The 21,765-nt window shown below is 45.3% G+C and overlaps 1 protein-coding gene and 1 long non-coding RNA gene across 3 annotated transcripts in view; one reads left to right on the top strand and one right to left on the bottom strand.

Annotated features, from left to right (window-relative positions):
* Positions 1 to 4,411: 4,411 nt before the first annotated feature.
* The window catches only part of SERINC5 (serine incorporator 5), a 106,829-nt gene continuing 89,475 nt past the window's right edge, over positions 4,412 to 21,765 (top strand). Inside the window, exons 1-3 of one of the 2 annotated variants that reach the window (XM_049108336.1) lie at positions 4,434 to 4,600; positions 17,041 to 17,133; positions 18,295 to 18,326. Coding sequence is in view for 1 of the 2 variants with exons in the window: in XM_025437038.3 (XP_025292823.1) it covers positions 4,574 to 4,600 (27 nt within the window). In the remaining variant the exon portion in view is untranslated. Of the gene's footprint in view, positions 4,601 to 17,040; positions 17,134 to 18,294; positions 18,327 to 21,765 lie in introns of both variants that reach the window. The other variant, XM_025437038.3, reaches the window with a different exon arrangement.
* Positions 14,385 to 15,766, bottom strand: LOC112653146 (uncharacterized). Its single transcript, XR_003131948.3, has 3 exons — positions 15,628 to 15,766; positions 15,293 to 15,462; positions 14,385 to 14,637 (listed from the first exon to the last, which is right to left on the bottom strand). It is a non-coding gene; the product is annotated as an uncharacterized LOC112653146 (long non-coding RNA).

Consider the following 21,765-nt stretch of genomic DNA (forward strand, 5'->3'; position numbering starts at 1 on the left):
CCTCTGCCTTCTCCCTCTCCTCCACTTCAAGCCTCTGTTTACTTGAAATCAGGATATGGAAAGTTTTTGGATTGAGTTTTAAAACCAAAGAAGTCAGAATAATTTTCCTTGGTATGCAGAACAGAAATGAACTGTTTTCAGCCATTTTTTTTGAAAGTTCATAATAAAGTTGAATAGTGACTGCAATGTTTGATTTGCCTGGTTTACACACATTTTTATTTCTAAGAGAAGAAAATGGAGACTTAAAAAAATTTCCTCTGCCCTTCAAGGTCCTTTCAGCCGGACTAAGAATCAAATTGACATGAGACAGATTAACAGGAAAAAATCGAATTTAGTTTCTTAAGTACTATGTAGTTTCCTAACCGGGAATCCACAGAAACAGGACATTCCCTACTGGTGGAGTGTGAGGCTCATCCTGAGCTAAGGAGAGGGTGAGGGCCCTGAGGACAGGAAGGGGAGGAAGATTACTAGCCAGAAGGTGAGAGGAGATTTTTGGAAAACAAGGGTTGCCCTGTTATGGAGACTGTTCCTTTGATAAAGAGATCTCTGTTAACAGCTCTCTTTTCCAATGTAAATTAGGCAGTGGAAGGGGAGGTGAAGAGCTTTTCCTGAGTCTGGAGGGTTTTGATTGCTTTTAACGAAAAAAAAAATCTTCAGGCCAAATGGTCCATCTTGGGGCAGTGTCCTTGGCCCCTACACATGGTATGTCCGAGGTGGGTGCAGAAATATGCAAACATATATAATATATATACATGTTAATAATATATAAATTATATATGCTTTCTCTCCACTGATATTAAGTCTAGGCTATTACCCTGAGGATTTAGAAAAATTTAATTTGTTCCCAGAAGGGTTGAGCAACGCTGAAAGATCCATTGAACAATCCTCTACGCTCTTCATTAATTTGGAATTTGGGTTCCTTCTTGGGATGCTAAAGGGAGTATTTCCCTTTGTATTATCTATACTCAAAGGACTCATCAAGCAAATTAATAATGTAAAATGGGTTACTGGGAGAAGCTTTAAAATACTGAGGCAAATACCATTTGGTGAAGAATCATTAGCTTTCCATACTGACAAAATAACTGATGACAAATACAAAAGATTTCTTCAGTTCTCTAAAGCACCTAACCAAAGAATCCTGACCAGACAACATATCTTTAAATTATTTAGTCATTACTTGAATTTGGAAAAACAAGAATATATTTTTTAAAAAATCCTTTCAGGGGCACCTGGGTGGTTCAATCGGTTAAGCGGCTGCTCAGGTCCTGATCTCAGGGTTTTGGGGTCAAGCCCTGCCCAGCGGGAGTCTGTTTCTCCCTCTCCCCCACCCCCTCACGCTCTCTTTATTGCTCTTGTTCACTCTCTCTTTCAAACAAACAAAGTCTTAAAAAAGAAAAGAAAATATGAAGGTAAATAGGCGAAAACTGCTAACCTAATTGAAAGTGGTTGCCTCTGGAGAGGAGGGCTGAAAGATAGGGTGAAGCGAAGGGAGATGCTATTTTTCATTTGATGTTTTGTCATATTTCTGACATTTAAAAAAACATTGTGCACATGTTAATTTAACAGGGGTCAAGGAGCCTGAAATTTCCAGGAGTGGGGTGAGGGTACCACAGGGCTCTGATTCGTTTTTTGCTTGGGGTACTGAATTTGTAGCTCTTTGTTTCTAAATGAATACTTTGTTATTTATTGTAATTGAAATTAATACAACTTCCACTGCTACTTTGAGGTCCCTAGAGAGTTTATAAGTGAAGATTAGAGAAATTTCTTCTTTTATATTCAAAAACTAACTGAATGTACCACTAGTGTTTTTTTTTGTTTTCTGTTTTTTTTTCAAAGTTGAAAAAGCTTTAGGGAATCAGAACAATGGATTTTATTTGCTTTTAAACCATTATTGAAGTGGACATTAAATGTATAATGAAATTTTGTGGGTGTCTATGACTAGTGTTTTTCTTTAATAATATGCGTATACCACTGTTGTTTTCAGTTCAGGAATGGTGTTTTAAAAACTCAACATTGACTTCTACTTTCTAAAAAAGGAAAGACCCCAAAAAAGCACTTCAAATTCAGGAGGAGTAAAAAGCAAACTATAAACTGGTTATTTATGTCATATATACATATATAATTATATTGCATAAAAGGAGCTAGTTAATTTAGGAAAATTTTTGTGGGGGAAATATTTCACATGGTCCGCCAAGAGCCAGTCTCATTAAGGCAGGGCTATTACTGCTTGTTCCCGAAAAATCCAAATCAAAAGAGATGGACTGTAAATGTATCTACATGTTAGGAACACCATGTACAACTGTCTTCCTTGAAAAGGTCTTCAAAGCGCTTAAAATGAAGGTCCCACTGTTTTCTGTGATGTGTTCTGACATCACCCTTATTCTTGTTACCTGACCACAGATGCAAAGGATGCTACCCACCAGACCTTAAATAGCGACTGCACAACCTCAGAACAAGGAAGGTGGTATGCTCTACACAAGGCCACATTCTTGTGAGTCTCCCAGTAGGGAGATGGGGGAACCAACTTGCATAGATCATTTCTTAATATTCTTTAAACTCCTTCATTAATACCAGCCAGGGCTGCTACTTGGTCAGGACTTAAGAAGGCCAGGCCCTGTTCGGCATGGTCTGTCAGGGTGAGTTTATCTAATCCTTGCAAAGTGAGTCCTGTTTTGCAGATGATGACACTGAGACCAAGAGGCGGTCCAGCCAGCTCTTGGTAGAGTTAAAACTTTCAACTTCCTGGCTCTGGAAGCTCAGGCTTCCACTCTGCTTTTCCATACCTTGGGGCAGTGCTGACAAATCCCTGGGTTATTAATTCTTGCCTTAACTCTCTGGGAGGCTGGCATGGATTTAGTCACCGAACCCTCCCATGCTGGCATCGATTTGGCAAAATGAGCACAGTATTTAGAGTCAGGAGGCCTGATCTTTTTACAGTTGACTCTATCCCCGTGGTCCCCTGGTGAGAATTCTCTGCCTTCTTGAGCCTCAGTTTCTCTAACTGGATAGGAGGCCTGGATCCCAGACAGCTCAGACATATGTAACTGTCACACCTTCCCTTTCCCAGGAGCTGGTTGGCTCTTCCCAGCTGCACAGAAACTCTAGGTGTCCAACTAATCTCCCCAGGTGAGAAATGGGACCAAAGTGACCTCGGCTTTGGATGAGTCACAGGCCATCAAGGAGCAGGGTGCTGCCCTAGTCTGCTGTGTATGCTGTTGCAAAACTTTTTTGTTTTACTATTATTTCCAGATTTCAGTCAACTCTCATTGCACTCCACGGCTCTGAGTAGGGCCTGCGCCATGACTTTTCTTCCTATAAACTCTGGCATTTGAGATACTAGGAGATCCTGAGCAGCTCATAAAACACTCAGGACCAGTTCCCATTCGACTGCCTTCCCCCCTCCAGCTTCTCGTCTGCGCAGCAACACCCTCCGCGGCCAAAGGCTGTGTCTTAGAGGCGAGTTCAGCTTGGGGCAAGCCTGGCATCAAGTGCAAGGGGGTCAGACAGGGGACTGCCTGTCCCAGGGTTGCTTCTGCAGTTTTGCTGCGAAGCTTTGGGCAAGTTGTTGAGCGTGTCTGGGCTTCCGTGGCCTCACTTCTAAAATGGGTACTTTAAAGTTCTAATTTGAAGGGCTTGGCGCTAAGTTCTTACTAACAAACGCCTTGAAGTGGCCGCGAGGAGAGCAGATCTGGGTAGGGAGAACAGGGGGCGCTACCCTCTGCACGTCCTCTAGCGATTGTGGGGCCCCCTTTAAAGTGAGGCCCAGCCGTTTAGCGCCTGCCTTTGGCCCAGGGCGCGATCCTGGAGACCCGGGATCGAATCCCACGTCGGGCTCCCGGTGCATGGAGCCTGCTTCTCCCTCGGCCTATGTCTCTGCCTCTCTCTCTCTCTCTGTGACTATCATAAATAAAAAATAAATAAATAAAGTGAGGTCGGGGTGGAAGGCAGCAAGGCCGCGCCTGGAAGACAGATCAGCTTCCAGGGAAGCGCTGCAAGGGCGCTCGCGAGGCCCCCCGAGGGCAGAGGGAAGCAGGGCGGAACAGCCCGGTGCCCGGGTCCCAGGGAGCCGAGGAGGGAGGTGAGGCGCCCCGTGCAGCTCTAGGCTCCCTGCAGCAGGCATCCAGCCGGTGCATCGGGCCGCGGGCGCCGGGGGCCGCGAGCGGGCGCGGCAGCACGGGAACGCGGGCCCCGCCCTCCGGTAAGTGAGCGCAGCCGCCGCGCCGCCTGACGCCAGCGGAAGGGCGGGCCCCGCGCGAGCCTGCTCGGCCGCCGGCGCCCGGGAGGGGGCGGGGCCTGCGGCGGCGCGGCCGGGCGGGGCGGGGCCTGCGGCGCGAGGGGCGGGGCCTGCGGCTCGAGGGGGCGGGGCTCGAGGGGCGGGGCGGGGCCCGCGGCGGCGGGGCGGGGCTTGGCGGCGGTTGTTTGCTCCCAGGCGGCGGTGCCTGGCTTTCCAACCCGGCTGCTCGGCGTGGAGGAGCGAGCTGCTCCAGAAAGGGGAGATCGCGGCTGGAGGTGGCGCGAGGGCCGGAGGGCAGCGGGCCGCGGGCGAGGACGCCGGTGGTCGTCGGCCGCCGCGATGTCAGCGCGGTGCTGCGCGGGCCAGGTGAGCGCGGGGCCGGGCGCCCAGCACCGCCGGCTCCCCCGCGTGCGCACCCCGCATCCTTGGCTCCGAGGGGCCGGGCGTGGGTGCCGCGGCTGCCGCTGCGCCGTCTGCGTGGCTGCCTCGGGCCGGAGCGCGGCGCGCAGCCGTCGGGGGAGCCCGGTGCCCTGGCTGGGAGGGACGGGCGGCTGGAAAGCGCCGAGGAGACCCCGGGGTCCTCGGTCCGGTCCTCGGGGTTCGCCTAGGGCGGGGCAGGCGGGGCTCGGGCTCGGGCTCGGGCTCCCCAGGCTGCCGGGGGTCTCGCCGGGGCGCTGAGCTCCGTGGTCCACCCGGCTCTGCCTCCCCGACGAGCCCGGAAAAGGACGTGCGTGCGGGCCGCGTCTCCTCTGTCGTGCGGCGGACGACACTCGGGTCCTCTGGCGCAGGCAGCTGCGCTGGGCGTCGTGCAGCCCCGAGTGTCGGCGCTGGGCCTGCGGGAGCGCCTCGAAACCCGGGTCGCGCGCCACGGGGGCGCCGGCGGGCGGGGGAGCCAGCCCCGCTTCCTGCGCTCGCGCTCGGAGCCTTCCGTCCCTCGCCTCGGCTCCGCGGGCGGCGGACGGCGAATACCTTGAACCGCGTCTGTCTCCTTGGGATGGGCGCCTCCTACTGGCCAGTAGCGCATCCGGGCGGAATTACTGGGCTTTAACTCTTTAGTGCTGATTAAGCAGAGTAAGCGACGAAAGGTAAAGCCTTCCCGACGTGGAGCCCCCTCCTCCCTATCCTCCCCACTCTGTACAGCGTCTCTTTTCCCTTTCTCTTTTTGTTTTTGCTTTTTTTTTTTCTTTTTGAAGATTTTATTTATTTGAGAGCGAGCACGGCGGGGTTAGGGGCAGCGAGGGGGAGGGCGTGCAGGCTCCCCGTCGGCGAGCCGTGGGGCTGCACCGGGGCTCTAAGTTCATGACCTGAGCCGACGCGGAGCGCGGACGCTTAAGGCTCTGAGGCACCCAGTGCCCCTCTCTGCACAGCATTTCCGTACATAATTTTAATGGTGTGTTTTTTTTTCCCAGTAACTCTCCCTCGGGAGCAGTCAGGTACTGGGATGTGCCTGGTTTCTAATGCGTTCAGTCTTGCGGCAGTCGAGGCCGGTCCCTGCGTGATGCGGGGGGTTAAACTCTGAGAGTCTCTAACCCGCCGATTGTGTTGGCAGATAATCCGCCCCCCTTCCAGCGGCTGTGTGAAGTTCTCCTGGTTTTTGAGGTCTAATACTGTACTTGGCTTGCGTTCACGTTGACCTTTTCATACACGAGGAAATTGAAGTTTTTGTGAGTTTTTTTTTTTTTTTAATTCGCAAGTGGTCTCCATGTCCAACCCGAGGTTCAAACTCACTACCCCGAGACCGAGAGTCGCGTGCTCCACCGACTGAGCCAGCCCCTGAAAATTGAGGTTTTTAACTTGAGATGTAGTGACTTGCATTAAGTCAGGCAACGAGGGAGAGAGGATGCTTATCACTTTACCAGGGCTTTTGGTACTAAGATGGACTAGAAAGGCTGTTTTCCGAATGTTCCCGATCTCAAAGCTTTGCAGATCTTTCATTGTTGTTTGAGATGCTTTCCAATTTGGTGCAGCACTTCCCATTATTTAGTAATTATAGATATTTAGGGGCATCTGCCCTCCCCTAGTCCCTTGAGGCCTTCTGTGACTCCAAGCAGCTAATTTAGGGCTTTGAAAATGATTACCGGTACTCAAGTGGTCTTGTAAAAGAATTATTGGTATGGTTGATATTTTGGCAGGATTTAATGACTTGTTTCTAAAATCCCCCTCTCAGGACTTTGGAAAGAACCAAATCCTGGCCATTCATCACAGGAAAGTTAACTTCTCCTTTCTCTGGGCTGCTTGAGGGAACACTGTGGTGGGTCTCAATGCAGTGAGGGGGTGATGACACTATGACGTCTTTCGGATGGGGCTACTAAGAAGTGTGTGCTAAAAACAACTCATAGCACCATCAGAAGCTAAGTCTGACAGTCCCTTTATTTAAACAATTTAAAAAATTGGTAAGTAATTTTTCTATGCAACCAATCCTTTTTGTTTAATTTGAGCACCCATGAACTGTTTTATTCCCAGCATTTCTGAAATCAAATGTGTGGGTCCCCGCCCCCACGCCAACCAATTTCCCCAAGACACTAACTGGATTTACAATTCAATTCGATTATGACGCCACCTGGATTTACTATCCCACAGGTTAAGGGCTTAGTTGGATACAACTGCCTCTTGCCACACACTTCAGATGCCAGTCACAAGTTTCATGGACTTCCCATACTGAAGGAAAACCAAATCTCTATTTCTGGTATCACGATATCACAACCCCTACTATGTGCCAGGAGCTAGAGATAGGGCAATGAGCCGGACAGACATCATCTCTTTCCTCAGTGGTCCGTCCAATTGTGCTTGTGTTCACAAGCATGTAAACAGTGAACTAGTACTGTAACAAGACCTGGTAGCAGAGTGGCTTTGGGTGGGTTGCCGCGGAAGCCTGTCTGAGAAGATGCTCCTGGAATCGAGACTGGAAATGATCAGGAAGGAGAGGCATGTCAAGGCATGTCCATGTCAAGGTCTGGGTAAGGAGCCTTGCAGGGTTTTTGAGGAACAGAAGGGGGTCCAGGGTAGCCGGAGTGTCATCAGTGGAGCAGATGAGGCAGAGAGGCAGGCGGGTCCAGAGGTGGCCAGAGACGGACTGACAGCCACGGGTGGGGTTGGGGCTTTGTGCCTGTTCCAGGGCAAGCTGTGGTTTGCTCCACACTTAGATCACTTTGGGAGCTGTGAAGACTCCACCGTCTCCGGGACTAGCAGAGGTAGGGAGAGCAGTCAGAGCTGTTCATTGAGTGGAATATTTTTTAACTGCCTCCTGTATGTGCAAGCAGGCTGTAGCAGTCAACAAAGATGCCCCCTGATGGAGCTTAACGCTTGGCCATCCGCTGTTGCTGTAGTGTGAGGAGGAGAGCATGTTTTACCTTAATGTAGGCTGTAGTGGTGTTCACAGTGGGAGGTTGTTGGCTTCTGGGGTAATTTTAGAGGTGAATTGGACTTTTGTGTGGATTGGAAGTGGGGTGTGGGAATGAGCGCTATGGCGGATTTGTCCCCAGCAACTGGATTGCTGATGGTGCCATTTACTAGGTGAGATGGGAGGCTTGAAGGGAGGAGGACATTTGGGAAATTAGTTTTCTTTAGGCTTTGTTACATTTGAGATGCCTATTATAAATTACATGCGTATGGAAAGTCACCAGTTGGATGTTTAAATGGGGAGAAACTTAGGGGTACCTGGCTGGCTCAGTTGGTAGGGCATGCGACTTTTGATCTCAGGATTGAGTTCCAACCCCACGTTGAATGTAGAGATTACTTAATAAAATCTGAAGAAAGTTGGGAGAAGTTTTAGGTTGGAGATAGAACTTTTTGGAACTTGAAGGACCATCAGGAGCAGTGTATAACCTAGAAAATAGCTCTGGACTCAGGTCTGGGTTTGAATTGGTAAATCTGGACGAGGGCTGGTGTGAATGTGCACATGTTACCTACCCTCTGTTAACCTCAGTTTTCCTTGACTGTAGAATGGGTGTGATAATACCTCCTGGGATTATTGTAAGGGTTATATGCGATCTAGACACACAGTCTCTAAGTACATAGTTTAGCACAGAGTAAGGAACCCCAAACTCTTAGTTTGTTACTAGCCAATACCCACCTGCACCTGGATAGTTCCCAGGTCATCTTATTTTTGCACCGACTCTGAAACACACTTAGATTTCACTTACGCTGTTGCTAATGGATGCTAATGGAAGGAGAGATTACAGGGGAGAGTGGTCACTCCACACTGTGCCGGGGCAGGTCCCTGAGGACTGGATGATGAGTAGAGCTGCCTTGCTCTCCTGGGAACGTACGACTTATTTAGGGGGGCAGTGTGGGGAAAGCTAGCTACAGAAAATGATAATGCATACTGTCAGAAGTGAAATAAGATGTGTAATTGAAAAATCTAGACAGTGCTCACAGGGCAATTTGAGAATAAAGCTCGGCAGGGTTCACTCCAGGCAAGTATAGGCATTAATGATGGTAGTAACGATAGCTGAGGTGTATGTCATGCCCACGATGGGCTGCCTGTTTCTACCTGCATTAGAGCATACAGTTTTCCACAACAACCTTAAGGGGTGATTAATGTTCTAATTGGCTTCCTTTTGCAGGGCAGACAACTGAGTACAGAGAAATAAATGAACTTGACTGATACTCCATGGTGGTGGAGCCAGGCCTCGATGCTGGTCCACCTGACTCAGGTTGGGCCTTTTAACTACCAGGCTGCCATTCCTTATTATTCTTATTATGTAGAAGTAATGAATACCTGTTGCTCATTATTGTTGCGTATGATGGGTCCTCAGGCAGTTTTGAATACACAGCTGTTTTGATAGATACTGGTAGTTGCCAGTGGTTGTGGGTGGATAAGGTTTAGCCTTTTCCAGACCAAATTCTGCCGCACATGCTGACATTTATTGGCCAGGCGGGTACATAGCAGTCAGGCAGCCTGATCTGGGGCTTCATGATGTTCCGGCTCTTTGCTCTTCTTGGTGCACTGACATGGAGCTTGCGTGCTCACCCGAGGCAGAGGCAGCAGTGATCTAGTATGCAGGACCCTCACCCAGGCGGCCAGACCAGCAAGACCACGTGGGTGGATCACAGCCACGGGGCCATTCCTGGGATGCAGATTCACTATCCAGTGGTGGTTGGGCCAGTTCGTTTAAGAGCAAGAGTGCCCCGGCCAAGGTATTTCCAGCCAGTTCATAATAATTACTGTTTCCCCCAATGAAAGCCCATTTGTAATGTCTGTCCTGTTAACAAAGTCATGAACACCACCCAGAACTAGCTGTGGTCAGAGACATACAGCTAGATGGTTTTTTTTTTTTTAATGATAGTCACACACAGAGAGAGAGAGGCAGAGACACAGGCAGAGGGAGAAGCAGGCTCCATGCACCAGGAGCCCAACGTGGGACTCGATCCGAGGTCTCCAGGATCGCGCCCTGGGCCAAAGGCAGACGCTAAACCACTGTGCCACTCAGGGATCCCCACAGCTAGATGTTGAAGCAGTGAAAACATTTTATTTTCTGTAACCACTGACACTAGGGGAAGAGCTGAGCTCTGTTCTCTTTTGCAGGTAGTTTTTTTTTTTTTTTTTTTTTTTTAATATTCTATTTATTTATCCATGAGAGATGCAGAGGGAGAAGCAGGCTCCATGCAGGAAGCCCGATGCGGGACTCGATCCAGGGACTCCAGGATCACACCCTGGGCCTAAGGCCTCCGTGCTTAACCCTCCGTGCTGAACCGCTGAGCTACCCAAGGGTCCCTGCAGGGAGTTTTAAAGGGGGAATGAGGGAGTAGGGAGGAGTGAGTGGGGCCCAGTCGAGTTAGGGAAGGGAAAGTTACAGGAGGTGGTTAGTAGACTTGGGATTAGGCCCCTGTGTCTGCTAGTTGGCAAGTTAGGATTGTCCTTCCACTGACCTGGGGAGACAGGCCCTGTCCTTCCTGATAATTACATTTCCAAGGAATGGCTTTTGGGTCCTTGAGAAAGACGCTCCAGAGTTGTAGGAAATACATACACATCTCAAAGGGACAGGAAGGATTCACAATTGTAAGCTCTCTTTGGTAAGAAAGGAAGGCCAGGGCCTATCTCAGGTGTTGGCTAGGACAGTTAATTTCTTTTGACTGCCCAGAGCTTTTCTAGATGAGAACTGAAGGGCAAAAGGCAGCTGGGCCATCCTCGGGATGCAGCCTTAGGTTGCCAGAAGCCCTGTTAGAGCTTGGTCAGATCTGTCCTGTAGGAGTTTGTGCAGAGTTGCTTTGTGTTGAGATTTCTTGGAGTTTTCACCATTATTTAAGCTGGTTAACAAAATCTGGGTTCATTGGAGTTAGAGGTGACCAAAGTCCATACAGGAGACCTAGAGTGTGGCCTCTGAGGAAGTGTTAGCTGGAATGGGTGTTCCTCATCAGGGCATCTGAAGTCCATGAAGACTTCTACAAAAAGTAAATAAGCTCAAGAAGCATTACCTTGGTAATGATCTTCCCCTTGCTTTGAGAGTTCTCTCCAAACGTGCACTTAGACCTGCCGAACCCCTAGTACTTGGTCATCTGATGGACAGGAATGGTTTCCTGGTTACTGTATGTATGGGCTTCCTCTCTCCCCCTAGACAGAGCGTGTACTATTACCTCGCTGAACCCCCTATTGAGTGCTTTTGGTTACAAAACTCTCTCTCCCTACAGCTCATTGTTTATAGTGATTGGAAATGTTAGGTCCTCATTGTATCACGTGATGCTTCCACCCTTGGAAGGGATCCAGGCACAAAAGTTCATTTTATCCATGACTGGTGTGGTTTTTTTTTTTTTTTTTTTTTTTTTTAACTTATTGGGTGTATTTGTGAAACACAGGGGGGAAAAACATCACACCAGAGAATCATATTTTGATATTTTAAAGTCCAGTCACCCATACTTAGTATATATGATTTTACTTTGTAAAATTCGATTATACTGTAGTGCTGTGGAATTATTGGGTGATCCTCCTCTTTTTGTGGAATTATTGGGTGATCAAGGGAGTGTTTTTTTTTTTTTTTTTTAAAGTAATCTCTTCTCCCAAAGTGGGGCTCAAATTCACAACCCTGAGGTCAAGAATTGCAGGTTCTACCGACTGAGCCAGCCAGGTGCCCCCTTGGTCAGGGAAGTTGTGTTTTTTGTTTTAAGATTTTAAAAAATTTATTTATTCATGAAAGACACAGAGAGAGGCAGAGGAAGAAGCAGCTCCCTGCAGAGAGCCCCATGTGGGACTCCATCTCTGGGCCAGGATCACACCCTGAGCCGAAGACAGACGCTCAACCACCCAGGCGTCCTGGTCAGGGAAGTTTTTAACAGACACAAATCACTCATTTGTAGCCATTAATATTTTCTGGGTTAACGTTCAGGTGTAAGTATTCTTTTGCTTTCAAACATGATGAATTCTCCAGAGGTATTAAATAAAGTTAAACGATTGAAAGTTAGTTAATAAGCATGTGTGTTAATAGGCTTGTGTTTCTATTTCTAAAAGACCAAAAATAGCAAAGAAAATCTGAATTATGCCCCCTTTTAATGCCGTCATTGACAGTATATTTCAGTCATTTCCAACATTTTCTTTGAGCTTTTTTTTGCCTTTATTTCTACAGATACTACCTCTCTCGATGGTGTTTGAGTCTGTTTCCCTGCTATATGAAGGTGCCCATCTCTGTTTCAGTTACATTAAGTGTGACTCCTGTCTTCTCACTAGGGTCAGCACTTTTATTTTTCTGTTCATTTTTGTAAAATGTAGGCAGAATGAGGTAAAGTGCCACCTGGTTGGCGTCCCACACTGACAAGGTGCTGACTGCCTAAGGTCGAACCGGTAGCTTATATCTTCACTGCTGAGCTCATACAGAAAGAGTGTTCGGAGATGTGCAGTTAGGCAAGCTTAGGTTGTTGGGGAGGGGTTGGGGGGTGGCCTGTTACCTGTCTTAAAGCAGGGAAGAGGGTTGCCCAGGAGCTCAGCAGTTGAGCGTCTGCCTTTGGCCCAGGGCATGATCCTGGGGTCCTGGGATCGAGTCCCATGTCTGGCTCCCTGCATGGGGCCTGCTTCTCCCTCTGCCTCTCTCTCTCTCTCTCTGTGTGTCTCTCATGAATAAATAAATGTTAAAAAAAAATAACAGTAAAGAGGGTGAAGGTGGCCATGTTGGTTGGAGAGTTAGGGTGAGGGGTGTTCACTCAGCCTTGTTTTCTTGGGCTGCTTTATAACTGATGTGGGCGAGCTGACAAGTAGCTTTGGGCTATGTGGGATGCCTTGGCTGGGAGAGCCAAGAGGGCCGACCTGTGGGGAGTGGAAGCAGTCTCACTGTCTCCACTAGAGAGACAATCTCTTCCCAGTGCTTGATTCGGCCCGGTTTTCTGTATAAATAACACCTCTAGGTTTCCCACAGCTTATTCAAGATCTGGGACTGAGTCAAGTATGAGACTTGGCAGCTTATCTTCCAGTGTCCCAGGTGTTTTCATGTGAGCTGCAAGGGTAGAGCAGGGAGGATGGCATTGTCCACTTACATTTCAGTTCACCTATGATAATTTGACATCAGAAAGGAGGACTTGGGTGCCTGGTGGCTCTGTCGGTTAAGCATCCAACTTTTTTTTTTTTTTTTTAAGATTTTATTCATTTATTCATGAGAGACACACAGAGGCAGAGACACAGGCAGAGGGAGAAGCAGGCTCCCTATGGGGAGCCTGATTGGGACTCGATCCCCTTACCCGGGATCAAGCCTTGAGCCCAAGGCAGATGCTCACCGCTGAGCCACCCAGGTGCCCCTAAGCATCCAACTCTTGATCTCAGCTCAGGTCTTGATCTCAGGGTTGTGAATGTGAATTCCACACTGGGTGTGGAGCCTACCAAAAAAAAGTCATCATGTAAGGTGGCATGTCTGCAGCATTAACCACTGGACACAGTTACATTTTAGCTTTTGAATTGTTCTCAATACCTGTATAGCTATAACAATTGTTAAAAAAATTCAACTAAATTCTCAAGATCTAATTGGCTTTATTAATTGATTCATGAATCCAGCAGCATCCCATCTAGCACGCAGAGGAATGGTTTTTAAAGGTAAGGAGGGGGATCCCTGGGTGGCGCAGTGGTTTGGCGCCTGCCTTTGGCCCAGGGTGCGATCCTGGAGACCCAGGATCGAATCCCACTTCGGGCTCCCGGTGCATGGAGCCTGCTTCTCCCTCTGCCTGTGTCTCTGCCTCTCTCTCTCTCTCTCTCTGTGACTATCATAAATAAATTTAAAAAAAAATTAAAGGTAAGGAGGGGTGGGAAAGGAATGGTTTTTAACGGTAGAGAAGGATGGGAAAAAATTACTAGCAAAGAATTCATTGTTTTAGGCAAGGTCACCCTCTTAAGGGGAGGAGGATGGCTGTATCAGTAAATTTCCTAGTGCTGATCAGGATAGTCCCGGGTCAATTGGTTAAAGGTTACATTTTTGGAGGGTTGAAATTGAAGTTAAGTTAGGTATTAGGTCTTTGTTTACTAATTTGGGATCTTCACTTAAGTGACACCATTTGGAGCTTGTGGTTTTCTTTTTAGCACTGCTAATAAGACCTTGTGTTCTGTGTGAGTCAAGCAGCGTTGTCAGTGAAGTTTCATTACATTTTGTGGTTGGGGTTGAGATTGGAGCCTGACAACATTAATCAAGTTACTAATCTGAACCGCTGTGATTATCTTTGATAATCTTTGTTGATCAGGTTTTCCAAGTAGTCGAAAGTGAACCTTTGCAAGATTTCTGAACATAACATGGAAGTCAGCATAGCGTGTATAAGGAAATTCAAATAGTGGATTGATTTGATTACATAAAACATCTGTTTGAATTTTAAAGGAAACAGGATTTTACTTTGGCTTTTCTTCTGTAGTTTGCCTTCTGAGATTAAAATTGAGCTGATGTTTAAGGAAAGCAGCTGTTATGGAAAAAGAGTGGGTTTTTATCACAGAATAAGTTTTGAAACAACTTGCAGGTTTGAAGTAGGGTTGCAGTTTACAGTGATTTAAACAGCATTTCCCTCCTCATGAAAACTGTCTAGTCAAAACAAAAGTAAGAAAAACACATGCACACAACCCTTAAATCTTTTATGCAGCGATAACTAGGAGAGTTGGAAAATCAGACTTCTGTTTAAGTATCATTTTTATAAACTGGCCAACTACACTTTGAAACAAAGCCCACAAGGTTTTCATAGGATTTATTTTCCAGTTTTTTGTCCTTAAATTATATCTCAGTAATTTCACAGAGGACTGAGTCCCCTAATGCTCTAATCCTTAGTGTGTGGTTCACCAAAAAAAGGGGAAGAATTCAGTCTTTTGTTGTTGACTCCATGCTCATTGAACTCCTCCAGTGGTGTTCTCAGAAACAATGGCAGTATTTTGTAACCATAGTAATGAAAATGTTCTCTGTAATAGGATTCTTTATCAGTATGAATTTTCTTCTGCTTTGGTAGCATTATTCCTGCTAAATAACAAAAGATTTAACCAAGTAAATTTTAAAGACCTAATTGGCTTTACTAATCGATTCATGAATTGGGCAGCATTCCAACTAGTAAGTAGAAGGGAGCTTCAAAGGTCTACAGAAAAGGAAGGGTTTTCTCCCCCCCCCCCCTTTTTAATGTTTATTTATTAGAGAGAGAGAGAGAAAACACAGGGGGTAGGAGCAGAGAGAGAGTCTCAAGGAGACTCCACTTTGAGTGTGGAGCCCAATCTCATGTCCCTGAGACCAGGACCTGAGTGGAAACCAAAGTCAGACCCCAACCAAATGCACACCCAGACACCCCAAAAAAGGGTTTTCAGAAGAGGGAGAGGAGGAAAAGGAAATTATTGGCACAGAATCCATTGTTTTAGGCAAGGTTGCCTTCCTAAGGGGAACGGAAGGGAGAGGGGTCTATCATAGTATGGACCAGGAAATTCCATGTTGACTGGCTGAAAGTTCCATTTTCAGGGGTTGAAACTGCAGTTTGGTTAACCTAAGTGACACCATTTTGGGCCTGTGGTTTTCTTTTTAAAATTCCTAGGAATACTGGTGGCGACTTTGCTGTTTGGGGGGAAAAAAAAAAAAAAAAAAAAAAAAGCTTACAACCCCCAAAGCAATATGTCAATTGATAAATACTCACTGGGTATCGAGCATATTATTAGTCCAAGGTGATAACTAGGCTTACTTTCATGCTTGGGAGCAACTATTGAATTGATGCTGGATATTCTTAGGATAACATCTCTCCTGGGGCAGAACTTCCACAAAGACCTGAACTGAGGTTTATGTATCTCAGCTTTGGACCTTTTATGCCTGTGAAAGGGGAGGAAACATCAAGTTCATCAGGGGCAACACTTCCCTAGGAGTAAATGAACCAACCCAGAGGTGCACCCGGGGTACTAGGTCCTCAGAAATGGACTCTTGTGGTTTCTGTGCAGCCCTGCGGTCACACAGTTTTTCCTAGGACAGAATTCTTACCATTTTTCAGCTTCTCAGAGGAATTTTAAGACCTCAAAAAGTCCCAGTGCAGAATGATAATGGAAAGACCAACAATGGAGACAGCTCCATTTAAAAGGCAGATATTCCGGGTGGGGGTAAGGGGGACTCCCAGCTGGCTCAGTCTCCTCATGAAGAGCCTCCGACTCTTCATCTCTGGGTTGTAAATTCAAGCCCCGCGTAGGGTGTAGAGATTACTTAAAATCTCTAAAACCAAACACAAAACATTAAAAGGCAGACACATTCCTGTAGCAAACCTAGAAAGAAAATGCAGTGATGGAGGGCACAGCCTTCTAATGGAGAGGGAAGAGTGTGGGGGTTTGGGGTGGGAGAGGTTTTGGCTTTGTCAGATGACACCCTACAGCCTAGAAGTTCGGAAGGGGGAATCCCAAGATTCCTGGGGGGGAGGGGGGAGTTTGACAGCCTTAGTTTGCAGGGAGCAGAAGCTATGGTGCTGTGGGTTAGAGAGTGTTGGGGAGCTAAGGAACTGAAGCCAGAGAGGGGAGGTCGGTGACTAGTAGGAGATGTGGGGTTTCAGCGGTGAAACCAATGTGGTTTGGGGGTAGTGAAAAAACAAAATTCAGCTGAATAAAATTAAAGATCTAATTAGCCTTATTAAACGATTCACAAATACGGGGCACCTGGCTGGCTCAGGTGGCGGAGCATTTGACTCTTGATTTCGGATTGTGGGTCCAAGCCCCACTTTGGATGTAGAGATTATTTAAAAATAAAATTTTGAAAGCCCCCAATTCATGAATCGAGCAGCATCTCATCTAGCAAGTAGAAAGGAGCTTCAAGAAGTTTTAGGAAATGGGAGGTTTTTAAATGGAAGGAGAGTGGGGCAAGGAAGTTATTAGCCAAAAGGCGGGGGGGGGGGGGGGGGGGGGGGACACACCTGGGTGGCTCAGTGGTTGAGCGTCTGCCTTTGGCTCAGGTTGTGATCCTGGGTCCTAGGATCGAGCCAGCCCTGCGTTGGGCTCCTTGCGGGAAGCCTGCTTCTCCCTCTGCCTGTGTTTCTGCCCCTCTCTCTCTCTCTCTCTCTCTCTCATCTCTCATGAATAAATAAATCTTTTTTTTTTTTTTTAAAGATTTTATTTATTCATTCATGGTAGACATAGAGAGAGAGAGAGAGGCAGAGACACAGGCAGAGGGAGAAGCAGGCTCCATGCAGGGAGCCCGATGTGGGACTCGATCCCTGGACTCCAGGATCACGCCCTGGGCCAAAGGCAGGTGCCAAACCGCTGAGCCACCCAGGGATCCCTAAATAAATCTTAAAGAAAAAAAAAAGGGATTGTTTCAGGCAAGGTCACTTTCCCTTAGTGGGAAGAACAAGTCTTTTTTTTTTTTTTTTTCCAAGGAGTCTTAACATACAGGTTTTTTCATCTTCCTTTGCAGGGGGTGGAGAGGGCCCATGTGACACATGACCTCAGTGGTGCTGACTGCAAAGTTCTTGATGGTTAAGACTGTGTTTCTTGAGGGAGATGGAAGGTGAGGAGAACTACATTTCAGGGAGAAAGTAGAGCTGCAATTAAGTTAGGCATTAAGCCCTGGGTTGCTTGCTTGGCCTGGCATCCATGACTCCCTTGTGGGCCTGTGGTTGATTTTAGAGAGGGATCTGAACAGGTTGCCCTTGTGAAGGAGGAGTAGGTTCCAACCTGAACCAACCTGGGGCTGGCCCTTGGTATGCATGGTGAAGAGGCTTGGACACCTTCTGTGTCCAGATTGCAGGATGCTGAAGCTCATTTACTCTACATTCTGTAAGCTGCCGAAATTTAGTCTCGCAGTTGCCTCCGTCCCCTTGATTTTTCTCTTCCTCCTCCTTTAACCCCTTTCCCCCATGTTTTTCTGTTTATATTTGTTTGATCCTTTGGGATTTTATTCTTTGGAAAATCCTGGAGTCTGGCTCTGGAAAGATCAGATTTTGCCGTTGTGGTGATTTTTGAAGTAGATCGTGGAATCAGAGAAACTTTTGCAAGAGACTTCAAAAGGCCTCCCTTTTAATTCTGCATGTGAAGCTTAGCTGTCTTTTTTTAAATGTCCCCTCTCAGTATACATCTGAACCCCTCTGGTGTTGGAGACTCACAGCCATTACCAATTCTTAAATTTTCTGAGCCTTGGTTTCTTTGTTCATCAAATGAAGGAATTTCTGTCTTGCTTCCCTTATATAATTGTTGAAAAAGACCATATGAGAAGACAGCCTTGACTCTGTCCTCTGTAAAGTGGTGATGCAGGGGTGTCATTTATAATGCAAGAAACTAAGACCCCTCGTGGTATTTTAAGCAGAAGGGGATTTAAGGTGGGGAAATTAGTTGTTTAAAAAATAAAACTAGAGGAGCAAGAATCAGGGACCATCCTTTGAACTCTTAGATTTGAGAACATAGTACCATAGCTGTAATCCAGAAGTCTGGAAGCTGAAGCTGTTGTTGTTACCACCATGACTGCTTCTTGACACCCCGAAGCTGATGGCTTTAACACAGGACCTCCAAGTCTAGCTGATGCAACTCCCTGCCCTGTCCCAGGACCTTGCTTGGCAGCAGACATCACAGCAGGAGGGCGGCCCCCATTTTGTTTTCCTTCCAATTATGAGTGTTGCCAGTTGTCAGGTTCCTAAGAGTAAAGGAGTCTGAGTAATGTGGCTTTCCTTTCTAGGTTCTTCAGTACTGGAAGACCCGTAAAAGAAGGTAGGAATGGAGGCTGAGTGAGGCTCTTCATGTGGAGTACATGGCATGAGGAACTAGTATGATAAACTCTAGTCTTGTGAGCACGGTACTTCCCACTCATTGTGGTTTGACCAAAAAGCAAACGGCAACCTTGGAAGTAAGACCAGAGTGTTGAGGGGGCTGACTTAGAGGTGGGAGGGTGGAAATGTGTATTGTATAAACTGGTTTTTCTCCCTCTACTCCCTTCATTGCATGACCATTTCTTTCATACCACCAGAAGGTTGATCCTTCTACTATAGTATAGTTTAATCTTGTCATCCCATGCTTGATTTTTCCAATCCATTGGGGTTAGTGCAGTGGGTTTTCTAAATGCAAATCCTTTGTAGAAATCTGTTACTTAGAATATATAATCTTCATATGACTAACAGTTAATCATGTTGTCTTAATCATTGCTGATACTAGCACTTTGTATTCTTTTTTTAATGACTTCGTCTAGGAGTTTAAACTTGTCAAAGAGGCTTACCTGAGCGGCTCAGTTGGTTAAGCATCCCACTCTTGATTTTGGCTCAGGTCTTGAACTCAGAGTTGTGAGATCCAGTCCTGTGTTAGGCTCTACGCTGGGCATCGAGCCTGCTTGAGGTTCTCTCTCTGTCTCCCTCTCTAAAAAAAAAAAAACAAAAACCAACCAAACAAAAAACACCTTGTGAAACAGATAATTTTGTTCATTGTCAGTTGTTTTTTATTTTATTGATTGCTGCTTTTTATCTCTGTCTTAATAGTTACCTTGAGTTTAATCTGCTGTTTCATTGATTTTTTTTCTTTAAAGATTTTATTTATTCATGAGCAACACAGAAAGAGAGAAGAGGGAGAGACACAGGCAGAGGGAGAAGCAGGCTCCATGCAGGGAGCCCGATAGGGAGCTTGATCCTGGGACTCCAGGTTCACACCCTGGGCTGAAGGCAGGCGCTAAACCACGGAGCCACCCAGGCTGTCCCTGATTATTTTTTAAGGTAAAAGCTTAGACCATTATTTTAAAGATCTCATTTTTCATGAAAATAAGTATTTAAAGCCATAATTTACATCCCACATATTTTGATGTTGTATTTTTGTTATTTTGTTTAAAGTATTTTTTAATGAATTTTAATGATACATTTTTTTTAAAGATTTTATTTATTTATTCATGAGACACACACAGAGAGAAGCAGAGACACAGGCAGAGGGAGAAGCAGGCTCCATGCAGGGAACCTGATGTGGGACTTGATCCCGGGACTCCAGGATCATGCCCTGGGCTGAAGGCAGGCGCTAAACCGCTGAGCCACTCAGGGATCCCTGTTTAAAGTATTTTCTAACGTCTCTTATGACTTATTCTTTGGCCTATGAGTTATTTAGAAGTGTGTTATTTTCCAAATATTTGAGGATATTTCAGGGTATTTTTGCTATTGATTTCAAATTTACTCTTGTGTGATCGAAGAACATATTCTGTACATCTTAATTCCTTTTAAAGCTATTGTTTTATGGCCAAGAATATGATATATCTTGGTGACTATTCTATGTGCCCTTGAAAAGAACACATATTCTACAGTTATTGGGTATAGTGTTCAAGTTAATTGCTAGTGTTGGTCAAATCTCCTTTATTTTTTAGTGGCAGCGGTGGTGGTCGTAGTAATCCTCTAATTTTATTAGTCACCAGGAGAAGGGTATTTTCCAATATGATTATGTTTTTGTCTCTCCCATTAGTTTTGTAATTTTTTGGTTTAATACATTTTGAAGCTATATTAGGTGTAAAAAAATTTGGGTTGTTATGTTCCTTTAATGAATTGCTCCTTTATTTTTTAAAAATTTATTTAATTATTTTAGAGAGAGAGTGCACATGTGCATGTGAGGGGAGAGGCAGGGGGAGAGAAAACATCTCAAGCAGACTCCTCACTCATCGAGAAGCTGGACATGGGCTCAATCCCGGGATCCTGAGAGCATGACCTGACCAGAAATCAAGAGTCAGATGCTTAACTGACTGAGCCGCCTAGGGCCCCTGAATGGCTCCTTTAATAAATGATCTCTTGTATCTCTGGTAATGCTCTGTATCTTTAAGTTTTTGTCTGATGGCCATTCCACCCTTCTAACTTACAGTGTGTGTGTGTGTGTGTGTGTGTGTGTGTGTGTTTAAAGTAAGCTCTGTGATCAATATGGGGCTTGAATTCATGACCCAGAGATCAAGAGTTGCATGCTCTACTGACTTAAGTCAGCCAAATGTCTCATCAACCCATTTGTATTTTATATTTAAGAGTGTGTCTCTTATAAACTATATGTAGTTGGGACTTACTTTTTGATCAGCCTGACAATCTTTGCCTTTTAATTGGATGTTTAGATCATTTACATTTAATGTAATTATTCATGCTTGATATTAAGGCTAAGTAAGGCCATTTTCATTTCTCCTTCTTTGTTTTTTTTATTTTTTTTTGAGGGGGGAATATTGAATATTTCAAGCATTCTATCCTCTTCTGAATTGCCTTTTTATTTCTTCTAATGTTGTTGTAAGGATTCCAGTATTGTAGCATCTTGAAGAAGGGATATGAGTCAGAATTTCCCCATTAGTGATGGAAACTCTTATAAGTGGGTCAATTTACTAGATGCTTACTGATTATTTATAGCAAATTAATTGAGTAACATTCATGAAATTTTAAAACTATATTTTCTGCTTTATAAAAATAACACAGTTATAGAAAATCTGGGAAATACAGGAAAGTTTAAAGAAGAAAGTGAATAATGTTTATAATCCCAGAGAGAACAACCTTGTTAGTGGTTTATTTTATTTAATATTAAAATACAATAAATTTGACTGTACTTTATGTACTATTTTATATCCTAACTTATCACATGATACTGTGAACATTTTCACATATCCTAGGAATTCTTTTTGCATATTGTAGGAATTCTTAAAAAAAATTGTAATCACTGTATCACATTTAATTGATCATATCAACGTATATTTCATTATTTTCCTTTTATTAGAACATTTAGTCTTTTCTTTCTTTCTAAGGTTTTATCTTTTTAAGTGATCTCTACACCCAGTATGGGGTTTAAATTTAGAACCCCGAGATCAAGAGTCACATGCTGTACAAACTGAGCCAGCCAGTTCCCCCTAGTGTATTATTTAAAAACAACAACAACAAAAGAACCCCAAACTAGTATAAATAATAGTTTTTCTCTATGCTCATTCCTCTTTAGGTTAGATATTGGAACACAATGTGAATATACATTCTTGAAAACCACACTATGCAAAATTGCACAATAAAAATCACAGGTCTTAAGGGAAAAATGAGGTTGGGGCATAGCATTTAAAACTTTGTCAGTGACACACTTAAAAAGAAAAAGGAAACTAGTTAAAGTTGATACTACAATTTTACAAATGTTTAATGGTTAAGAAACACATAAATACTGTGAAAAGTTTGGCACTTGATTT

Source organism: Canis lupus, chromosome 3 (assembly GCF_003254725.2).
Source record: "Canis lupus dingo isolate Sandy chromosome 3, ASM325472v2, whole genome shotgun sequence".
In the NCBI taxonomy this organism is placed as follows: domain Eukaryota; kingdom Metazoa; phylum Chordata; class Mammalia; order Carnivora; family Canidae; genus Canis; species Canis lupus.